The sequence below is a fragment of the Candoia aspera genome, chromosome 5 (genome assembly GCF_035149785.1).
Source record: "Candoia aspera isolate rCanAsp1 chromosome 5, rCanAsp1.hap2, whole genome shotgun sequence".
Classification (NCBI taxonomy): Eukaryota; Metazoa; Chordata; class Lepidosauria; order Squamata; family Boidae; genus Candoia; species Candoia aspera.
Genome location: NC_086157.1, coordinates 92,521,353 through 92,543,934, shown reverse-complemented (window position 1 = coordinate 92,543,934; position 22,582 = coordinate 92,521,353). Strand labels below are relative to the sequence as shown.

Below are 22,582 nucleotides of genomic sequence, written 5' to 3'. Positions count from 1 at the left end.
CTTCTATCTTTATTAGGAAGAGATACTATATTTGAAGGAATAATGAACCTTTCAGAACAGACTTGGATGTTTTACATTGAATGTCTCTCTTATATCTTCCATGGTGCTTCTCAGACTGAAATATTTCATCAAGGCATAAATATAGGTCCAGTCCTCACAGTTACAGTAGATTAGAGTACACCCTTTAAAATCAAGTAGGCATGACTAAGTTAAATCTCCTTGATCACAGTGGGCCTACTCTAAATAAGTTTGAATCTAACATTTAACATCTGCAGAACAAAGAATATATTTGATATCTGTAGTTTTATTTCTATTTGCTGTAGGATTTGGTGTCTCTAAGAATAAATAGCGAGTTTCTATCAGTTGAAGACCTGCTATATGTTTTTTTAGGATGGTTACACTTGTGATCTAGTCCCAGACTTACTGTAATGGCAGACAAATGCTTTCAACTAAGTTTATTCACACTGCATTTTGCCTTTATGCCAATCCTTCAGGTCCTGTTCCAGGGTTCCAGAAAGTTCATGCAGTACAGATGTTGCATACTTTAGTGTTGTGGTTCAAATATCACTTTTAAAATTGAATTATTCATGTATGGCTAATCACATATGTTCAGACTGAGTTGAAATCTGAAATGCTTTAGCTTTATCCATATGTGCATAAAAGTGATATCGTCATCATCAACATATGATGAGGCAAAATATGGAAGTAACTTAGGAATGTGGCTCAAAAAAAGCTTTCTCTGACCTGTTGTTCTACTCAACAGCTCATAAATTGCAAATAGTTGGAGATGTGAGAGAGAAGGAAAGTCAAAGGAATAAGCTGCAATATAAATATTTTTTACTTACAGAGATATTAATCTTATTTGTAACATGACTCAGTGACACCAAGAAATGTGGTGCGGGTTTGACAATTGTTGTGTTGTGCGTTGTGTGGATTTGGGTGGATTTGGTTTCAACATGATTGTTTATTTTTAAAAATATGTCTGTAATATTTTTGGTTTTACATGTACAGGAACTACATCAAGCAGTAACACTGTTGTAGCTGGCCAGGATAGTTTTCCTGATGTTGAAGAGAATAGACTTGTAAAAGAGACAGATGAGAGGTTTGTAATAAAAATCTCAGTCTCTTTCTTTCCCTCTTTCTGGACTAGAAATGCTTAGTAGTTCTCCAATTTGAGTACAGATAACCCTCATTAACCACAGTCCTTGAACTGTGGTTTTCTTCTTCTGGGATCGACAATTAAAGATCAGACCTTGGAATATACACAAAAGAAAGGTTTTCATGTATTTGTAGCTTGGAACTTTTTTTGGTTAATATGTGCACGTTTAAAACGTTGGATAGGCTTTTGCATATGGGTGTAGATTTTCTAAAGTTTAGGTTAGATTGTCTATACAGTGTACCTGTATTTGCTCCTACTTCTTTTCATGTGGTTTCAGCCAATCTTGCTGAGTAAGCTTGTGGGAGTAAGCCTGCTGAAGGCCCCCCCTTGTCTTCATCACAGGAGCTGGCCTTCTTCAGAGCAACCCATTTGCCTGATGAAGGAAGGAGTTGCCCCCCTCTTACCACATAGCTCATGCTGGCTCCACCAGTCCACACAGATCCTTCAAGATCTCAGGGGAGTGGCCACTACATCATGCTGGTGGTCACTAGTGTTGCCGTAATTTAGTCAAAACTAAAGGCAAGTGGTCTGTAGATAGCACTAGCATCCAGTGGTAGATTGAGAGATTGCTGCAAGTAGTGTGCAGGCAGCACTAGCATCGAACAGGGCCTCATTTGTGTGTTTGATGCTAGCACCATGTGAGACAGTTTGCGGAGATCTCTAGATAGCACCATTGGATACTAGTTTTGCCTGCAGACTGCTCACAGTCTGATCATTGTGAGCAGTCTGCAGGCAACACTAATATCCAGGACCTCTTGATTGCATTGCTGGATGTGAGATGTTCTCTGAGAGAGCCCATTGCAATTGCTCAGTAGCATTACTGGACACTAGTATTGCTCTCAGACAACCTGGGGAGTTCTCACAACAGCAATTACTGCTTACAGCAGTGACCATGAGAGTTCTGCAGGAAGCACTAACCTCCAATTGATTCAGCTGCTGATGCCCACAAACTACCTTCAGCAATTGTAGTAAGCCCTGAGCCCTCTATGGACAGCACTAGCATTCAGTGGGACAGTTGACAGGCTGAGTGTGAAATACCAGAGAAGCTAGTGTGAATAGGTGATCCCCTCCACCACCAGCTGAGTGAGTTGCTCCAAACAAAAACGTTAGTTGCTGAAAGGAAGCCTGGGAAAACTTTGTGATCAGGCTGACGGAGCAAGGACTGAGTGAGGAGGAGGAGGAGCAAATACAGGTATTCTGTGCAGACAAGCATTATGGCACGAGGAGGATAGAAGGGTTCATGGGAGAACGAGGACAACCATAGACTTTTGCTATTGTTCTTTCAAGCCACAAATTTGCCTAATCTGGATCTTACAAATTTAGAAAATAGTTTTTAAAATTAAAAAAAAAATTCTTCTGAGATATTCTGTGATATCTCAGTTGTATTATACCTAGACATTACTTACAGAAAGGCTTGTGTTGTTAATATTCATTCCCTATTTTTAGAAGCTCTGTTTTCTGCTAATAAACTAGGCTTTTTTCATTTCTGAAATTCAGACATTTTCAGGCCCATGGGACTAGAATCCTTTTGGAAACAACTAAACTTCTGGACTGACTGTGGAAAGCAGAAAATTTAGATAAAAATACTAAAAGATTTTTGTCCTAATTTTTTTGCAGGGGGGGAATCATAAGCTAATATGAGCATAGCCCTAATGGAGATTAAGGATGAAAAATTGAGAAATGAAGTTAAAACAAGAATGGATACATTTTCATCCATCCACTGGCACTTCTTTACCTCAGAAGTAATCCTTTGGTGGGAAGACATAGATTGTTCCCACTGCCTTTGGATAATTTTGGGGATATATAATACTTTTATGAATTGAGTACGTATTAAGATTTTTAAAAGCCTTTTCTGGGTTTTTTTGCCCTTTCCAAGGTTTAGCAATGTGATCAGAGCACATAACCGGCTAGAATCAAGATACAGCAATAGCTCTGGAGGATCTTACGACGATGATAAAAGTATGTCTTGATATTTGATTAACATTAATTTTTGTGAGTGGTGTAATATTATCCAAGCATGATCTGGACGGAGTATTTGAGTCATTCATTTCAATGGAAAAAAAATTAAATATCTGCTTCAATCTCTTTTATTTAAATCTACTTGCAGTTGGTTTGTTAAGTGTTTCTAACACTCAGTTAAAGTTTCAGTTATGCATTAAGATTTACATTTCCTCTGCTGCTGGAAATCCTCCTTCTCCCATAAAGCTGGCTAGGCTGCAGATAGCAACACCCCGTGGTGAATGTCTCTGGTAAGTGGGATGGTGCTACAATCTCTGTTCTTTTCTTGAGCAGTAACGGTGTGGCAAAATTTGAGGAATAGGGAATCAAGGACCTTATTTGCTTCTCTGATAGCTGAACCACCTGTTTGCTGTGGTATCCTGCTGCTATTTACTTAATATATACTGTAAGTAAATAACTACAACAAATGAATTTACATTTACATTCATTGGTTACAGTTATTTACTTATATATTTATATATGGGTTTTATGTATATATGTTATGTGAATATTTATGTTTAAAATTTGGCAAATTAACAAACAAAAATAACATGTATTAGCAGTCCATGCCTTTTTGTCTTATCTAAATGTCTGTGTATAAAAAGGAAGGCATCAGATTTGCACAGTTTGCATAGACTGGTCTGTAGTGGGGACGTTAGATTCCCTATCTATTAAATTGTCAAATAGAATGAAGTCAGCAGCAGGATACCACAGCAAACAGGTGGTTCAGCTATCAGAGAAGCAAATAAGGTCCTTGACTCCCTATTCCTCAAATTTTGCCACACCGTTACCGCTCAAGAAAAGAAGAGAGATTGTAGCACCACCCCATTTAACAGAGACATTCACCACGGGGTGTTGCTATCTGCAGCCTAGCCAGCTTATGGGAGAAGGAGGATTTCCAGCAGCAGAGAATAACAAATGTGGCAACTGGAACAGAAGAGGGTCTTTTACAACATCTACAGTGCTAATGAAATGTTTTTGTTTTGCTTTGATTGTGGCATGCTTGATTTCTTACCTAGCGTTTATCTTATTTTACTGGTGGTTCTACCTATAAGTTCAGAAGCTATGGGAACACTCTTACTAATAACTATAGGCCAATCTCATTGCTAAATAACAACTATAAAATATTTGCTTCAGTGCTGGCGGAAAGAATGAAGGAAATTTTACAGGAACTTATCCATCAAGACCATTGTGGATTCTTACCTAAAAAAGAGCTGAATGACAATGTAAGGGTGGTGTTGGACATTATAGAATATCTACAATATCATAATGAGAACCAGGTGGCTCTAATCTTCCTAGATGCAGAGAAAACCTTCGACAATTTGAATTGGAGTTTTAAGTTTAAAGTTTTGGAAGTTATGGACTTTGGAGAACATCTTATACAAGGAATTAAATCAATTTACACACCTCAAAAGGAACACTCTTACTAATGTGATCATTAGCAGAGGAAGGTAACACATGGTCGTGTAAGGACAAAAGGAAGTAGTATTTCACACTTAATATATTCTTGTAAGTTTTGCCCATCAGAAGATTTCTGGTTGCTGTATTAGCCTGCCATTTGGCCTGTTGGTATTAATATTGCCCCAGTATCGGGCACTTGGGACAGGTTAAACAGTCTACTCTACTCACACACCCCATTTCCCATTAGGGTTGGTAGCTGAATTGACAAGTGTCCAATTTCTGAGGATATGGGCTGAGATTGCAGTTGGTTGATTGATTGGTTGGCTGCTGGGTTGAGTTGGTTGGTTGGTTGGTTGACCCCCCAGCTCAAGATAGCAACATAGCACTCCCTCCTCCCATTTTTTTCCACAACAATGACCAAGTGAGATGAGTTGGGTTGAGAGAGAATGACTGGCTTTGTGTGCTTCCATGGTTGAAGGTAGCCTCGAAACCGGTCTTTCTCATTCCAGTCCAATACATTAACCACTACACCACAGTTGCTGTCTAATATGTTCATGACATTCATTTCTTTTTTTAAAACTAATAAAAGTGAGTATTTGATGTTCTGAATCAGTCCTTGGGTAGGATAATGGAAAGGATGAGAGCAGATAAACTAAAACTCCATCCAGTCAAGACAGAAGTATTGTTATTGTTGATGTTTATCATTTCGGTTAACTAATCTTCATCCTAAAGCATCAAGTCCATAGTTTGAGAGTAGTCTTGGATCCTTCACCATTGCTAGAAGTGTAAGTAGACTTAATGTAGGAGTGTGCACAAAACAGAAAATTCATGGCTTGAAAGCTTGGTGAAACTGTTCTGGGTTGATCACCAAGACCTTTGGGTTGTAGTTTTGCCTGAAACAAAAACTGGAGCAGTCTTACAGGGCAAGTAGGGTAAACCTGGTCCTCCTCATCCTTCTCTGTTCTCTAGCCCCATACTATCTTCCAGCACCTTCTTTTTCCTACCTCCACTAAGCCTCCTCTTACCTTGAATTCAAGCACATCCTGTCAAAGTGGCCTGCCTGCCCCTCCCCCTGATCTTTCCAGCACCTTTCTTTCCCTACCTCCCCTTAGCCACTGCCAGGTACCACTTTCAGTGGCTTTTCCTTTATCTGCCTCTTCTCATCTCAAAATGTCTCTGCCCAAAATACATGTGTTTGGGAGGCTGTGCCTGGACAAAGCACATATTTTAGCCCTGACACTGATCACCCAACCTGGTTGTTCCATGCACACTATTATCTTGATGGTTTGGAACACTTTTTATTAGCTTAATTTAGTAGTCTAGTAACAGCAATGTTGTTAATGGCATTAGTGATCCCATTGTGCTTAATACTTTCTATCTGCACTGTGTCTATCTAGATTAGTTTAAATGCTGCTTTAAAGCCCTACATGGCTTGCTGCCCACCTATCCTAGGCATCATCTGAGACCCTAGGGGTCTGCAGAAAACAGGACCTTTTTAAAGATAGCACCCCAGTTTTGGAATATCCTCTCAAGGCATACATTATTGTCTTTTGGCTATCATAGAAGACACTGAGATTTGATCTTTCCACTGCATTGTTTTTCTGATCTTAATTTACCTGTACACTGCCCCAAAAAGGACAGTATAAAAATGTAATAAATGTTTCTGTGCAGATGATCCTATTTCTCCATATACAAGTTGGCTGCTGAATATTGTGGAAATGAAACAGCCACAACCTTTACCAATGCCGTTTAATGGAGGGTGCTGGGCACCACTTGTTGACTACCTTCCAGAAACGATTACACCACGGGGACCACTCCATAGGTAAGCAGAATATAAAGAAACCCTTGTTTCCTAAAATATTTTAACTAGTTTATCTTCTAATTGTTCATTCTATCTTAAGAGTTCTAAAACTTGTCTGACGTATTCTACAGATTAGAAGTGGACAATACTTTTTAATCTGAGGCTCCACTATGATTTTGCCCCCTGCTTGTAAGCCATAGAAGCCATTGTCAGTGACATCACGACATCAACAGAGTGGGGGTCAGCATATGTTTCAGTCAAAGTCAATACACTTTGAGTGATTTGTGATATTCTTATAACTTACTAGAAATTATATGGATAGGGCAGGAGCTGTATATTCCAGTTATTCACTCACACAATTTAAACAGAACATCTGTAATCACTGTATCTTCTCAGTATAAACAGAACGATTGTTTAAGATCTGTTCCATGTCAGTAAGCTTTTGTGTCTTCTGTTGTCTTGTTCTACCCTTTGTTTGAAAATTGTTTAAAACCAACATTAGAACAAAACAAAACTCATTCCTTAAAGTTCAATGAAGCATTCAATATTTGCTTTTCAAGTTGAAAAGTTTTTTCCCTAATACCCGGCTTGTGGGCATTCTAAATGTTTGTACTAACGACACTGACATTTAGTTATGGGCTATCATAAAAATTTTGACATGGATGTTCTAATGTTGTCCACAAAATGTTGATGTGCATATCTTCCCAGGACTTGTACATATAAAAAGATGGATTCTCCACTAATCTATGTGGCCATCTATTTTTATGCAGCATCTGAGAGATGGGCATATCATCACTCCCTAGGGCACTTCTGGTGATATTTGTAGTGCCTTCATGCTAATTTCTGGTCTTTCTAGTTGTTTCAATGGCTAAGAAAACTAAATTTTAAACTTGATCCTTTTGTTCTTGATTCTTTTGACAAAAAAGTTCAGAAAAGTGCTGAATGAGTTTCAAAACAAATTATGTTTGTGATAGAGGTGAAATATTATTTGAACTGGCTTCTTTTAATTTTCCCTATTTTTCATGCTGAGGGACTGCAAACTTTGCAGCCTGTGAGTCATTATTTTCATGCATCTGTTCCAGTTATCAGTCTGTTTTGCCACAAGGGAATGGTTTGATTGATAATATTTGATTATTTTGTACATAGAAAATACTAGCATTAGATAAATGATCTAAATTAATTAAGATTGTGTATCATATTGTGAAGCATTTTTCTTAAAACAGACCCTTGTGAGGTTTTGACAGATCAATCACATTGTAAACTATATTTTTAATGATTACTGTATTGAATTTTAATATAAACATGTCTGTATGTTTCTCCCGTGATGACTCCTGGAATGCCAAAACAAAATGAGCACCAGGCCCTGCAAAGGAGTACTTTTATTTTGCCATAGCACTTTCACTCCCTTCTCTTCCCCTGAACCTCCTGTACTTCCCCTATGAAATTTATTCCAGAAGGCTGTCTAACCTTTCAGATGTTGAGGGTTGCCAGGGACCAGTCAGGGAGAGACTATTTTGTTAATGCACTACTGACAGACTCACTGAACATTCGGTACAGAGTATATATGTTTATCAATTCCTTTCCTCACATTAACCGCCCTTCTATTTCCTTTACTTTTACTATGGCTTAGAAATTACCATGGGTACTTGTGCTGTTCTCTGTTTTCTGATCAGCTTCTTCATATTTGCTGCTTTTCTCCTATTTCTCATTGCAATTTTTGAATTGATTGATTTTATTTTTCTTGTTAGGTGTAACATTGCTGTCATCTTCATGACTGAGATGGTAGTAGATCATAGTGTAAGAGAAGATTGGGCTCTTCATCTTCCGTTACTGTTGCATGCTCTGTTTTTAGGTAAGAAATAATGACTAAAGAAGAATTTAAGTGAAAACTGAGTTTGTTTATATTAATCTTCTGTCACTCTATTCCTGTGTTTTTTCCCTTTTACACAGTGGATTTATTTATATATCACAGAGATTTAAACTTTTAAATAATAATTTATTCTATAGACCATGTTTTGTGCAAAATATAAAACTATAAACCATGGTTTATGAACCATGGTTTATAAACCATAGTATCTGAGTTTGTGGAATACAATAAAGTGGAACCAACATTATTATGGCTTAGGCCAGTATATGATTCCAGACTATGACTTTACTGAACACAAATTTAGTGGGGTCAAAATTTGGTCAGCATACTTCATTCTTGGTGTAAAGCTGCACTGCACATCTCACATTTTGTTGATTATATCCTTCCCAAGCACACTTAGCAAATTAATCCACCATAGTTTCTGCACTGCCACTTGCTACCTCATTGATTAGATATTCCTCTAATTGTCAGTAATAGGTACATTTTTCACATACATTTATTATTTATTTATTTATTAAACAAATGTATATAGCTGTCTGTCTACCAAAGGATCTCTGGGCAGCGAACAGAGTTCCAAACATCATGTTAAACAAGTCATGGACAACATCCATATTTTTTATATTTCTCCAGTTATACCATCTGCACCTGGATTCTCTCATTATAACCAAAACATTTGGTTGTTGCTAGGACCATGGGTCATGTGAAGCATTATCTTAAAAGACACAAGCATTAGAGGTGGAATCCTCTAATACTTGCTATCAATATTTCGCTGGGAAATGTCCATGGAATTCCAGGGTTGTAAACTAGACTGGGAAATTTTAAAAAATCCCAGAAGAAGGCAGTGACAAACTACTACCATATTATTGCCAAGAAGTTATGGCTGTGTCCATGTATATCAGCAGGAATCAAGCTTTACTCTAGGGTGTTAATACTTTATTATAATCAATTAACTTTTAAAACTGATTAATACAATTAAATGTTGCAGCTATAGTGCTGATGTAATGGTATATGGAAATGACCTTGGAAGATGTGGGAAGGAGGTGCTGCCTGGGGAAGATTAGACAAGAGGGGGAGGAGCCTGCAGCTGCATAACAGGAAGAAAAAGAAACTCAGAAAGGATCCTCCCTAACTTATCAGGCTGTAAAAAGAGACAGCGGGAGATTTGTACTTTCAGATATGCAAGATTCTGTTAATGTAGCCTTACAATAAAGTAGAATTAGCTCATCTGGTTCTGTTTCCTGTCTGGTCTATCTGGGAAGGCTGATATCTAATTAACTTTTTAATTATGTGCCAAATTGGTGTCAGCTCTTAGCAACCACCCAGATAGAACTTGTCCAGCGTGATCTGTCCCTAACCTGATCAATCAGGTCTCCCAATGGTGCACCCATTCATCAATCAATCAATTATTAATTAAATGCTATAGCTCTGGTTTAAGATCATACAAAAATCATGCATACTGTATTTACAAGAATAGAACTATCTCGCATTTGCTTTGATTTTCCCAGATAAAAGGCACCTCTTAAATTCTCTTCCCTTTTCCTAGAACATGATATTTTTTTTGTGCTTCTTAGTCAGCCTTGATGATTGTTTTCCTTTAGGCCTTGATCATTATCGTCCAGAAGTCTTTGAGCATAGCAAGAAGCTGCTGCTCCATCTCCTGATTGTGTTGTCATGCAATAGCAATTTTCAAGCCATAGCCTCAGTGCTTCTTCAGACTAGAGAGATGAATGAAACCAAGACACTTACAGTCCAGCCTGTGTATTTGCCTGAATTCTTCTATACAGGTAATGAAAAACCAGTTCTTGGGCTATATTTCAATTTTGTTTGAGCTTGGCTGTTACCACTTTCATAACTCTGTGGTGGTCAGCATAGAAAAGAATGGAGGATATTACAAAGACTCCTTTTCTGCAGAAGCACATTTTAGACATATATTCTGTTTTAGTACTTGATGTTCTGCCTGGATCTGTATCAGCTAATTTTTCTTCAAAGACATATTTTTCCTGTGTTTCTTAATAAAAAATGTATGTATGTACAGTATGTATGTATGCATGTACATATGTATTTGGCCTCCTATCTCACAGCATTGGCTATCGCTTAATAAAATTATGATCTCTGTGTTTATATAGATTCTTCTCCATTTCTACTAGGTGGTTTTGACTTCCTGAGGGAGTATCAGTCTTCCCCTGTTCCAGACTCTGGGCTCAGCTCTAGCTCTACCTCCTCCAGCATCAGCCTTGGAGGAAGCAGTGGAAACCTCCCACAGATCACCCAGGAGATAGAAGACATTGACCCAGCTTTGGAGTCAAATGAAAAAGCAAACAAACTGATGGAGTTTCTAACTACCAGGTAACCAAGACAGAATAAAAATCCCATTTTGCCTCTTGGAAGCATTCCTGTGCGCTTTGAAAAGAATGTGTATAATTCATAATTCCTTGAAAAAAGTATCCTTCATTATAGGTTTGTTGGGCGTAACACCATGGGTACGACGTCCCCATTTTCTGCTTAGCAAGTAGCAGGCAACTGTTGCAAATGCCACCGAGGTTCCCTCTTTCTAACCTTAGCTGGCAGTGAACTTTAGTATTGAACAGCAGTAGGAAACAGACATAAAAGAGCACTTGACTTGCTTAGAGCAGTTTATTTCAAGTTGTGGGGAGGAGAGTATAATACAATGATTCTTTTTTGGTTGGCAAGCTGGCTTCTTAAAAAAATTAGCATCACCCTACGAAATAAAGATTGGCATTGTCGCTCAAATCGTTCATTCTCCATTGAAATTCATAGCAGGCTCTTGAATTAATCTTTGTTTTTGTCTTACATACTGTAGTTAACTGAAATGGGAAATGCTTTCTGCACCACTGACTAAAACTGTCTCATCCATCTTTGCTGACTTTTTCTTAGACCTTTTAAAAAGAAATAAACATATTCACACCTTTGGCACATCAGCGGTCACTTAGAATAGTTACAAGGCTTACCTAGTTGTCCTGACAGTAGAGTGAGCTATAGTGAGCATGTGCAAGGAAACAGCCACAGTTCAATGAAATAACATCAGCTCAAGAAGACATTCTTCTCCCTTCTGTGATGGCCCACATAGTGACTGTGAACTCTTCCTTCTCATCCATTTAGCATGATAGTAACATAATTCAGAATGCATTGACTTCACTTTCATATGATCATTTGCTCTTAGTTACAGCATCATATAACTCAGCCTTCCCCAAAGCGGGGTCTATAGAGCTGTTGGAACCTGAACTCCTGCTTTGACTGAAGGGCACCAGGATGGGAAAGGTTGATATAGTCAAGTTTGATACATTTCCTGGCTAGAATGGTATCATTGTGCTCGCAAGTTGACCTCTGTATTATAAGAACAGAAAAAATATTGTATTTGTGTAAATGAGAGCCAGTTTGATGTAGTGGTTTAAAGCACTAGGCTAGAAGCTGGGATACTGTGAGTTCTAGTTCTGTCTTAGGCACAAAACCAGCTAGTCATTTTTCCTCAGCCCTAGGAAGAAGGCGGCAAGGGCAAACCACTCCTGAAATCTTGGCAAGAAAACTGCATGGACTTTTCCATGTGTTTGGCAGGAGTCAAGATTGACTCAAAGGTACACCCACCAAAGGTGTTAATAGAACTAATAGGACTGAATCAACATTTACTTATTAAGACCTTACAGTATGCAGAATTTCAGCTTGTCTATATTGTAAACCATTTGCCTACAGTCTTCAGCTGAAGCAGGATGTATGTGAATTGTGTAGTTGTGTTGTGCTTTTTAAAACAAATTGTTTTAATTTCAAAATAAAATATACCCATTTTCTGTTTTTTAAGGGCATTTGGTCCACTCTGGTGCCATGAAGATATCACTCCCAAAAACCAGAATACAAAAAGTGCAGAGCAACTTACCAATTTTTTACGTCATGTTGTGTCTGTCTTTAAAGATTCTAAATCAGGTACTAAATCAATTGATTTTATACTGACTTTCACTTAACAAGCAGCCTCCTCAAATTTTACTTTGCTGGACAAAATCCTAGTCTCAGAATAATTCATGAGGGCTAGTAAAAATAAAATAAATCTCTGTATATACTACTTTATACCAGAGGCAGACCAAACTTGAGAGGAATCTGAAACTGACTGTAGAGATTCTGTTAGTCTGTGTTTGCCTCCTCCCTATGATTAAAAAGAAATCTACAAAAGTTCCTGCTAATGTCTTCCTTTATATTTTTGTTGTCTCAAAATGAAAATTTTTAAAGATGTATTTTAAATTCATGTATTATCTATAAGATAAGGTAATACTAATCCTGGTTTGGTTTGGTTTTCAGGCTTTCATTTGGAGCAGCATCTTAGTGAAATTGCATTGCAAACAGCTCTTTCTAGTTCCTCAAGACATTATGCTGGCCGCTCCTTTCAGATATTTCGGGCTCTAAAACAGCCACTTTCAGCACATGCATTGTCAGATCTCCTTTCAAGATTAGTGGAAGTTATAGGAGAACATGGAGAAGAAATTCAGGTATAAATACTGTTCTATCTTGTCTTTGTAGAAACCTAAGAAGTTGCCTTTCACTGTTGGTCAATCTAGCTCAGTGCTTTTCACATTGGACCAGCAGTGGCATTTTCTATCTTTTTCTTAACTTTTTGCTTAGCAAATATCAAATGTATGAGCCACTTATCATAAACAGTATCTCTTTCACTGTTCATTCCAAAAATCGTATTAGAGGGTATTTGAATATTTAATGAAAAAGTGCATTTGAATATTTAATGGAAAATAAGATTAGGCAGTAGACATTAATGATTCATATTACTGATAGTAATGGAATGGTTATACTGAAATTACCCTGTTTCTGTATTTTTGGCAGGGTTATGTTATGGAAGCCCTTCTTACATTAGAAGCCACTGTGGATACTCTGTATGACTGCCTGAAGAACAGTGATCTTTTGACAGTTTTATCACGGTACTGAGTTTCTACTCAATTAAGTATAACATTATTTTCTAGAAACTTTTGGCTACAGAATTCAGAATTCTATATAACTCTAAGCTGTACAAGATGAGTGATATATAAATTTACAGTCAGGAATATTATTACAGGATATGGATTGTGAGGGGATAGGCATCAGGCTAGAAACCAGGAGGCCGTAAGTTCTAGTCCCATCTTTAGGCACAAAGCCAGCTGGGTGACCTTGGGCCAGTCACTCTCTCTCAGCCCTAGGAAGGAGGCAATGGCAACCCACTTCTGAAAAACCTTGCCAGGAAAACTGCAGTCACCAGGAGTCAAAAACTGACTCGAAGGCACCACACACATAGGTGAGGATGTAACTCAAATGCAAAATATACAGTTACACTGTGGAGATACTGCAATATTGATAGACATTTATGTTATGTCAGATCAACATTTGAGCTAACAGGGCATTTCAAAGAAATGGATCTTGTAAAACAATAGGAGTCAGTAAAATGAATTTGGGACTCTTGTCATCTTCTTTTTCTGAAAGACTAACAGTATTCAAAAACAAGTCCCATTATTTGCAGTATGTAGGCTGCACATATTCTTGTTCCATTATATGAGCATATTTATTTTTTTCTCTGTCCATATGGAAGCCTTTTGCCCTGACTTCAGCTGTGTTGACAACTGAAAGTGCATCTTTTAGTTCCCCTGTCGAAGAAGTTAGTGGAATTTAAGGAACTAAAATAAAGCATCTGCTAAAACTGACATAGCTTGAGGCAAAGTCTCCTCCTATGTCACAGGCCTTCCCAGCTCTGTTGTGTCACATTTTGCAATAATTTGGATATATTGACTTTTGTGAGTGACTACATAACATCTGATATTGGAATACTAGTAGTTTCCTTGCTTCCCAGCAGTGAAGCACAATAAAATATGAATCCTTTCAGAGATGAACAAGTTTTACCTTCACCTTCATGTTGTCCCCTGTCATATCAGGCCACTAGTTTGTTCATAGGGTAGAATGATGCATGTATAAACTGGAAAAAAAATACTCTTCTGAATGCTGCATGAAAGGTAAAGCAACTGTGTTTTGCTTTGACTCAGTGTCATATTGTCAAGGAAGGGTAGAGCATTTAAATCTTTCATATAGTAGTTCCATTATTATTTTACTCTCTGCTTTCTAAAAAAGTTTCAGTTATAGTTCTTAAAACATAGGTGGAGGAAGATGGCTTATATGATGCACTTTTATTTTGTCCCTTCCCTCCCCCCCCCACCATTTTAGTCTGCAGTGGGGTGACAAATCTTTCTGAGAGAGAGGCACACACAGTTGTTTAATGATATCTTGCAGAGGACAAAGGTTTCTGTTTTTGAAGATGGAGTTGCAGGTGCATGGCACTGGTGTATATTTCTGTGATTTTTTTCATGTTTACAGTATGTGTATTTGGGGTATGGGGACTATTTTTATATGTTTATATTGTTAGATGCCTAGACTCTGCAGGAATAGGTGCCTACCAACAAAATAAATATAAATAAATATCCTAATAGCTAATGCCCCAGAAAGAAAAATGGTGATTTGATTCTGTCATTGGAGGAAGGGCAGGATGGCATCCTGTACATTTTTTTTGCAGTTTGGGAGGATATTTTTAAGCCTGTTGGAGGTTTAGTGCATTAATTTATTTTATTTTCCATTGAAATCTGGCAAGAAATCATGCTGCCTTACCTCAGGGCAGTCTTGGAGGGCACCAGGGTTTCAGAAGAGAGGTCTGAAGGCCTCAACCAGGAGGACTGACTATCCTTGAAATACTTGGTATTAGCTAAGTCTTCTCTCCCCATCAAATAAAGGGAGACTTTTCTTGGAGGATAGCATTTGCTATCCAAATAATCTGTTAGGCTAATGTGAAAAACTGGAATGAAGTTGGCATATATCATGAACTGTACAGCCATGAACCTACTGCTACTATCCAGCCCCTTCTTCAGTGTGAGTTTTCTTCAGGTGATCATGTTAGCTAAAAGCTTAATCTTCTTCTTTAATGGCTGGAAAGGCATTTAGTAGTAGTCCTAGCCTGACTTAACCAGCAGCTGGAGTTGGAACTCTTTTCTGAACCAAGAGTTTTCTTAGCAATATGTTCCTGTTCTTATCCTTTGTAGTTTTGCCCACTGATCACTCTGAAAGATTTTTCCTGTAAATCAGCTGCCTGTTGCCTACAATTTGCATTTGTTTTATTTGCCTCTAAGTTGCTCATCCCACTATTGTAAAATTGTAAGGACGTTCTTATTCTTTGTATATTTTGTGCAAAAATCAAATTCCTATTTGAGGAAGAGCTGCCCTTGTAAGAAGTGTTTTGCTAGTTTTATCAGTTAGATATTGCACATATTCTTGTTTTTCATAATTTATTCCATTTCATGCAAAGGCACAAAATACTGTGTAGGACAATTAAGCTATTTCCCTCACGCTTTGCATCCTAATGACCTTTCCAAAATGTAGTGGATATTGGATGTTGGGTGGGATATGTACTCTGCCTGATCTGCCATCATGCTCGTTTCCTTCTTTTCTAGTTTATCTTTTGTTGCATGTCTGTCCTTATTATATTGTTTTTGTTTTGTTTATTATATTGTGAACTGCCCCAAATCACTTTGGAGCTGGGCAGCACCAGATAAAACAAACAAATGAATAAAGTCTTTTAATGCAAATAATAGATGTAAGGTTGGTGCAGCTATTTAACTGTGTATGCAAACAACAATTAACTCTTTTGAATTTTGTTAGCAGAAAATGAATTTCCATTTGTAATAGTTACCATAATGTGCAAGTGGGACATCATTACTCCACATGAGACATGATCTGTTGAGCTCAGTGGACAGAAAAATCTATGGAAGGATTGTTTTGTTTCTCTAACCTCTCCTTGCTGGTATTTTTGCTTAATATTACAGCTGACAATTTATTTGTATGATTGTTTTCTCTTAGTTCATCCTCACCAGACTTGACTTCAAGTACAAAACTGACTGCCAATCGGAAGAGCACAGGACAGCTTAATGTGAACCCAGGAGCTGCCAGTGGCAGTCCAGGCACTGCTGAGCGTAGCAGACATCAGAGGAGCTTTTCGGTGCCCAAAAAGTTTGGGGTTGTGGACAGAGCTTCCGACCCCCCTCGCAGCGCCACACTGGATAGGATTCAGGCTTGCACTCAGCAAGGCCTCTCCTTCAAAACAAGAAGCTCCTCTTCTTTAAAGGAGAGTCTTGCAGACCCCGCCAATATTAACAATCCAACTAACCTGCTGGCTACCATTTTCTGGGGAGCAGTGGCTTTGATGGAATCGGATTTTGAATTTGAGTACCTAATGGCACTCAGGCTGCTCAGTAAGCTACTTGTTCATTTGCCGCTGGATAAAGCAGAAAACAGGGAAAAATTAGAAAAGCTACAAGGACAACTAAAATGGACAGATTTCTCAGGGCTCCAGCAACTTCTGCTTAAAGGTTTTACTTCTCTAACAACTACTGATCTCACACTCCAGCTCTTCAGTTTGCTGACTCCAGTATCACGCGTATCCATGGTGGATTCCTCTCAGGCTATAGGTAAGTCAAGTAGATGTTTGGTTTACATATATGTTCTTTTACAAAAATGAAATGAAAGTGACATAAAATACTGAAGGCTAAACTTGGACTTGGTCATATGTATTTGTATAAATAGCTAATTACAAAATCTTGGTAATAGGTTAAGCCACCATGGCTGGCTGAGGAATTCTGGGTGTTGAAGTCCACACATCTTCAAGTTGCCATGGTTGAGAAACACTGGGCCAAGCAATTACATATTAGTAGAGTTATAGGGCTACCATCTCCTCTTCCTGATGAATTATAGTGAAAAGAATGCGTATTATGTCATATTCCAAGTTTCCCACACTTCCTCTCCTTCAGCCTTTACTTCCTTTTACTTCTATTGATGAAGTGGGTATTAATTTACAATTTAAAGAGGAATTGGGAAACTTCCTCTCTTTTCTTAATTTTAGCTTTTTTTCCAACTTATTGTGACTTTCTTCTTTATTTCTATGTAAGAAGATGCTCAGTTAACCATTTAGTTTAGTATAATGCACGTATAATCTACTATTTTGTCATTGATTCCCCCAGGCATATAAACCTATGGAATATACCATACTGCATAGGAAGTCTTATAAGTAATATATTATTATATTATTATGTGCAATAATTAATAGTGATACATTTTGCTTATTACTGAAACAACAACTGAAAGTATGCAGTTAGTATTTTCACATAATCAGAATTAAGAAAAGAGACATGGATTGTATTTTGAGTAAATACAGTATTTTTTTCAGTCACAGTTTCATTTATTATCATATAATACATTACAGCTTCACATCTATATCTGTTCTCAATTTCTGTTTTTTAATGCCAGGATTCCCATTGAATGTTTTATGCCTTCTGCCTCATTTAATTCAGCACTTTGATGGTCCAAATCAGCTCTGCAAGGATATAGCAGAGAGGATTGCTCAGGTATTCTCTATGTTTAATACTTTGTGGAGCTTTTTAAACTAGGGCTGCCTTGTTTTTCCGCCTGCTTTTAATGTATTTTGTTGTTCGCTTGTTGTTAGGTCTGTCTAGAAGAAAAGAACCCGAAGTTGTCAAATCTTGCACATGTCATGACTCTCTATAAAACACGCAGCTACACGAGAGATTGTGCAACATGGGTGAATGTTGTTTGCCGTTACCTTCATGAAGCATTTGCTGACATTACTCTGAATATGATTACTTATCTAGCTGAGGTATGTTTTTAGTTAGTTAATCCCTTCTTGGCTTCTAACGCTTCTAACAACAGAATTTCTGAAGGATTTAGAACAAGGTTGGGTGTCTCAATACATATTACAGAAATTATTTTGAGAAAATGTACAATATTTCTGCTTCAGCAAAGGATTGTTACCTTGTCGTGGTGCTGGAACTTGAGCACCTCAATGATGCCATGAGCTAAACCGTGAAGGGCCACCCAAGACAGGAAGGTCATGACAGAGAGGTCAGACTAAATGTGATCCCTGGGGAAGGTAAGGGCAACCCACCCCAGTATTCTTGCCGTGAAAACTAAATGGATCAGTACAACCAGAGATATGTCGGTATACCATCGGAAGATGAGACCCCAGGTCGGAAGATGGTCAAAATGCTACTGTGGAGGAACAGAGAATGAGTTCAACTAGCTCCAGACGTGATGATGCAGCTAGCTCAAAGCCGAAAGGACAGCTAGCGGCCGACGGTGCTGGTGGTGAACGGCGAATCCGATGTTCTAAGGATCAACACACCACTGGAACCTAGAATGTAAGATCTATGAGCCAGGGCAAATTGGATGTGGTTATTGGTGAGATGTCAAGATTAAAGATAGACATTTTGGTCATTGGTGAACTGAAATGGACTGGAATGGGCCACTTCACATCAAATGACCACCAGATCTACTACTGTGGACAAGAGGACCACAGAAGAAATGGAGTAGCCTTCATAATTAATAGTCAAGTGGCTAAAGCAGTGCTTGGATACAATCCAAAAAACGATAGAATGATCTCAATTTGAATTCAGGGCAAGCCATCTAACATCACAGTGATCCAAATATACGCCCCAACCACAAATGCTGAAGAAGCTGAAGTAGAGCAGTTCTATGAGGATCTGCAGCACCTACTGGATGACACGCCTAAAAGAGATGTTATTTTCATCACGGGAGACTGGAATGCTAAGGTGGGCAGTCAAATGACACCTGGAATTACAGGTAAGCATGGCCTGGGAGAACAAAACGAAGCAGGACATAGGCTGATAGAATTTTGCCAAGACAACTCACTCTGCATAACAAACACTCTCTTCCAACAACCTAAGAGACGGCTTTATACATGGACTTCACCAGATGGACAACACCGAAATCAGATTGACTACATCCTTTGCAGCCAAAGGTGGCGCACATCTATACAGTCGGTAAAAACAAGACCTGGAGCTGACTGTAGTTCAGATCACAAACTTCTTCTTGCACAAGGATCAAGACTAAAGAGATTAGGGAAGACCCACAGATCAGCTAGATATGAGCTCACTAATATTCCTAAGGAATATGCAGTGGAGGTGAAGAATAGATTTAAGGGACTGGACTTAGTAGATAGGGTCCCGGAAGAACTATGGACAGAAGTTGGCAGCATTGTTCAGGAGGCGGCAACAAAATACATCCCAAAGAAAGAGAAAACCAAGAAGGCAAAATGGCTGTCTGCTGAGACACTAGAAGTAGCCCAAGAAAGAAGGAAAGCAAAAGGCAACAGTGATAGGGGGAGATATGCCCAATTAAATGCAAAATTCCAGAGGTTAGCCAGAAGAGATAAGGAATTATTTTTAAACAAGCAATGCGCGGAAGTGGAAGAAGACAATAGAATAGGAAGGACAAGAGACCTCTTCCAGAAAATTAGAAACATTGGAGGTAAATTCCAGGCAAAAATGGGTATGATCAAAAACAAAGATGGCAAGGACCTAACAGAAGAAGAAGAGATCAAGAAAAGGTGGCAAGAATATACAGAAGACCTGTATAGGAAGGATAACAATATTGGGAATAGTGTTGACGGTGTGGTCAGTGAGCTAGAGCCAGACATCCTGAAGAGTGAGGTTGAATGGGCCTTAAGAAGCATTGCTAATAACAAGGCAGCAGGAGACGACGGCATCCCAGCTGAACTGTTCAAAATCTTGCAAGATGATGCTGTCAAGGTAATGCATGCTATATGCCAACAAATTTGGAAAACACAAGAATGGCCATCAGATTGGAAAAAATCAACTTATATCCCCATACCAAAAAAGGGAACACTAAAGAATGTTCAAACTATCGAACAGTGGCACTCATTTCACATGCCAGTACGGTAATGCTCAAGATCCTGTAAGGTAGACTTCAGCAATTCATGGAGCGAGAATTGCCAGATGTACAAGCTGGGTTTAGAAAACGCAGAGGAACTAGGGACCAAATTGCCAATATCCGCTGGATAATGGAAAAAGCCAGGGAGTTTCAGAAAAACATCTATTCCTGTTTGATTGACTAGTCTAAAGCCTATGGACTGTGTGGACCATAACAAATTGTGGCAAGTTCTTAGCGGTATGGGGATACCAAGTCATCTTGTCTGCCTCCTGAAGAATCTGTATAACAACCAAGTAGCAACAGTAAGAACAGACCACGGAACAACAGACTGGTTTAAGATTGGGAAAGGAGTACAGCGGGGCTGTATATTCTCACCCTACCTATTCAACTTGTATACAGAACACATCATGCAACATGCTGGGCTTGAGGAATCCAAGGCTGGAGTTAAAAGCACTGGAGGAAACATTAACAATCTCAGATATGCAGATGATACCACTTGGATGGCTGAAAGCGAAGAGGAACTGAGGAGCCTTAGGATGAAGGTGAAAGAAGAAAGTGCAAAAGCTGGCTTGCAGCTAAACCTCAAAAAAACCAAGATTATGGCAACCAGCTTGATTGATAACTGGCAAATAGAGGGAGAAAATGTAGAAGCAGTGAAAGACTTCGTATTTCTAGCTGTGAAGATTACTGCAGATGCTGACTGCAGTCAGGAAATCAGAAGTCGCTTAATCCTTGGGAGAAGAGAAATGACAAATCTTGATAAAATAGTTAAGAGCAGAGACATCACACTGACAACAAAGGTCCGCATAGTTAAAGCAATGGTGTTCCCCGTAGTAACATATGGCTGCGAGAGCTGGACCATAAGGAAGGCTGAGAGAAGGAAGATCGATGCTTTTGAACTGTGGTGTTGGAGGAAAATTCTGAGAGTGCCTTGGACTGCAAGAAGATCAAACCAGTCCATCCTCCAGGAAATAAAGCCAGACTGCTCACTTGAGGGAATGATATTCAAGGCAAAACTGAAATACTTTGGCCACATAATGAGAAGACAGGATACCCTGGAGAAGATGCTGATGCTAGGGAGAGTGGAGGGCAAAAGGAAGAGGGGCCAACCAAGGGCAAGGTGGATGGATGATATTCTAGAGGCGATGGACTCGTCCCTGGGGGAGCTGGGGGTGTTGACGACCGACAGGAAGCTCTGGCGTGGGCTGGTCCATGAAGTCACGAAGAGTCGGAAGCGACTAAACGAATAAACAACACAATATTTCTGATACAAGTGACAGAAAGAAGTTGGTGATGTCCTACCAGCCAGGAACCACGCTGAGGCGAGGAATAGGTCTCTAGTGTTTATTACTGCTACATTAGACAGAAAATCCTAACAAACTGAAGAAGCGTGGGAAATCCCAGACCGATAAACCCCAAAAGTCAATGCAAGTCTGTTCTGTGTCTCTTTGAATGGCCGCTCAACTCCTCACTACTGCGCATGCGTTTTCCCCCCTGGATAGGGGCCCCCTCCTGCTCACCATCAGTGCTCATGACAGGTGATGATTATATCCAATAGGGCTGTGTAATGATCCAGGTTTGATTCCAAAAAGGTTCCTTGGAGCATGCAGGAGCACTTTTAAATGCAGTTTACACCACTATGTGATCTGGGAAAAGACATAGCTACTTTAAAGTCTTGTAGACAGATGCTACATTCATACCTACATGTGCTCTGAAGAACCTTTTGGAATTAGTTGGAAACTTTGTGCAGTCTTAACATCTGAGTTTCCTAATTCAGTATATCAAATATCCACAAATTATTGCTACACTAAAATTCTAATCTGTCTTCAGTTACAATAAAAAATTCTAATCATTAGTTGTCTATAATAGTAATTATTATGGATTATTTAAGGATTATGAATTTGTCTAATTTTTTTCACAGCTACTGGAAAAGGGACTTCCTAGCATGCAGCAATCACTTTTACAGATAATCTATAGTCTTCTTAGTTATATGGACCTATCAAGCTTACCTGTTAAACAGTTTAACATGGAAGTACTAAAGACCATAGAAAAATATGTACAGGTGAGTATTATACATAGAACTTGTACAGAAACCAATATTAATTCACATGTTTCTTTCCATGTCTCATGTTAGTTGCAGAGACCTACCACAATTCTCCTTCACATTGTTAAATAAACTGGGGATTTGCACTTTGCACAACTTCTTTCTTAGTAATGCAATATGTGTCAGAAGTTATCACTGTGTAATGAAATCTGCAGGTACATTGTGGCAATCAGTACAAAATTTGGCACCAATTAAATTCCTCTTCTACAGAAGTATAATTGAACTTCACAGAGCAAAATTTGCTTCCTGGTGGCAGATCCTGATACCTTTGGAATATAGCAAGTTGTGTGATTTGTTCAAGCTGCAAGATTAAGAACAAAAGAATGGGCAGCTAAGGCAATAAGCTGTGCAGTAGATGACAGGTGTTAATTATGTGCAAATGCCATGTTAATATCTGCCTGATGGCTTAATAGAATAACTCTATATGATGGAATGATCCTTTGCAAATCGCTTTGTATTATTTATTAA

At 38.6% G+C, this 22,582-nt stretch overlaps 1 protein-coding gene across 2 annotated transcripts in view; it reads left to right on the top strand.

Moving 5' to 3' along the window:
* FRY (FRY microtubule binding protein) overlaps positions 1-22,582 on the top strand; it is a 150,085-nt gene that overhangs the window by 92,189 nt on the left and 35,314 nt on the right. For both annotated transcript variants that reach the window (XM_063305708.1, XM_063305709.1), the window contains exons 35-47: positions 1,012-1,102; positions 3,036-3,118; positions 6,230-6,380; positions 8,108-8,211; positions 9,825-10,010; positions 10,374-10,572; positions 12,041-12,162; positions 12,532-12,719; positions 13,066-13,160; positions 16,108-16,715; positions 17,551-17,648; positions 17,747-17,917; positions 21,932-22,072. In XM_063305708.1, the coding sequence (XP_063161778.1) occupies positions 1,012-1,102; positions 3,036-3,118; positions 6,230-6,380; positions 8,108-8,211; positions 9,825-10,010; positions 10,374-10,572; positions 12,041-12,162; positions 12,532-12,719; positions 13,066-13,160; positions 16,108-16,715; positions 17,551-17,648; positions 17,747-17,917; positions 21,932-22,072 (2,237 nt within the window). The remainder of the gene's footprint in view (positions 1-1,011; positions 1,103-3,035; positions 3,119-6,229; positions 6,381-8,107; positions 8,212-9,824; positions 10,011-10,373; positions 10,573-12,040; positions 12,163-12,531; positions 12,720-13,065; positions 13,161-16,107; positions 16,716-17,550; positions 17,649-17,746; positions 17,918-21,931; positions 22,073-22,582) is intronic.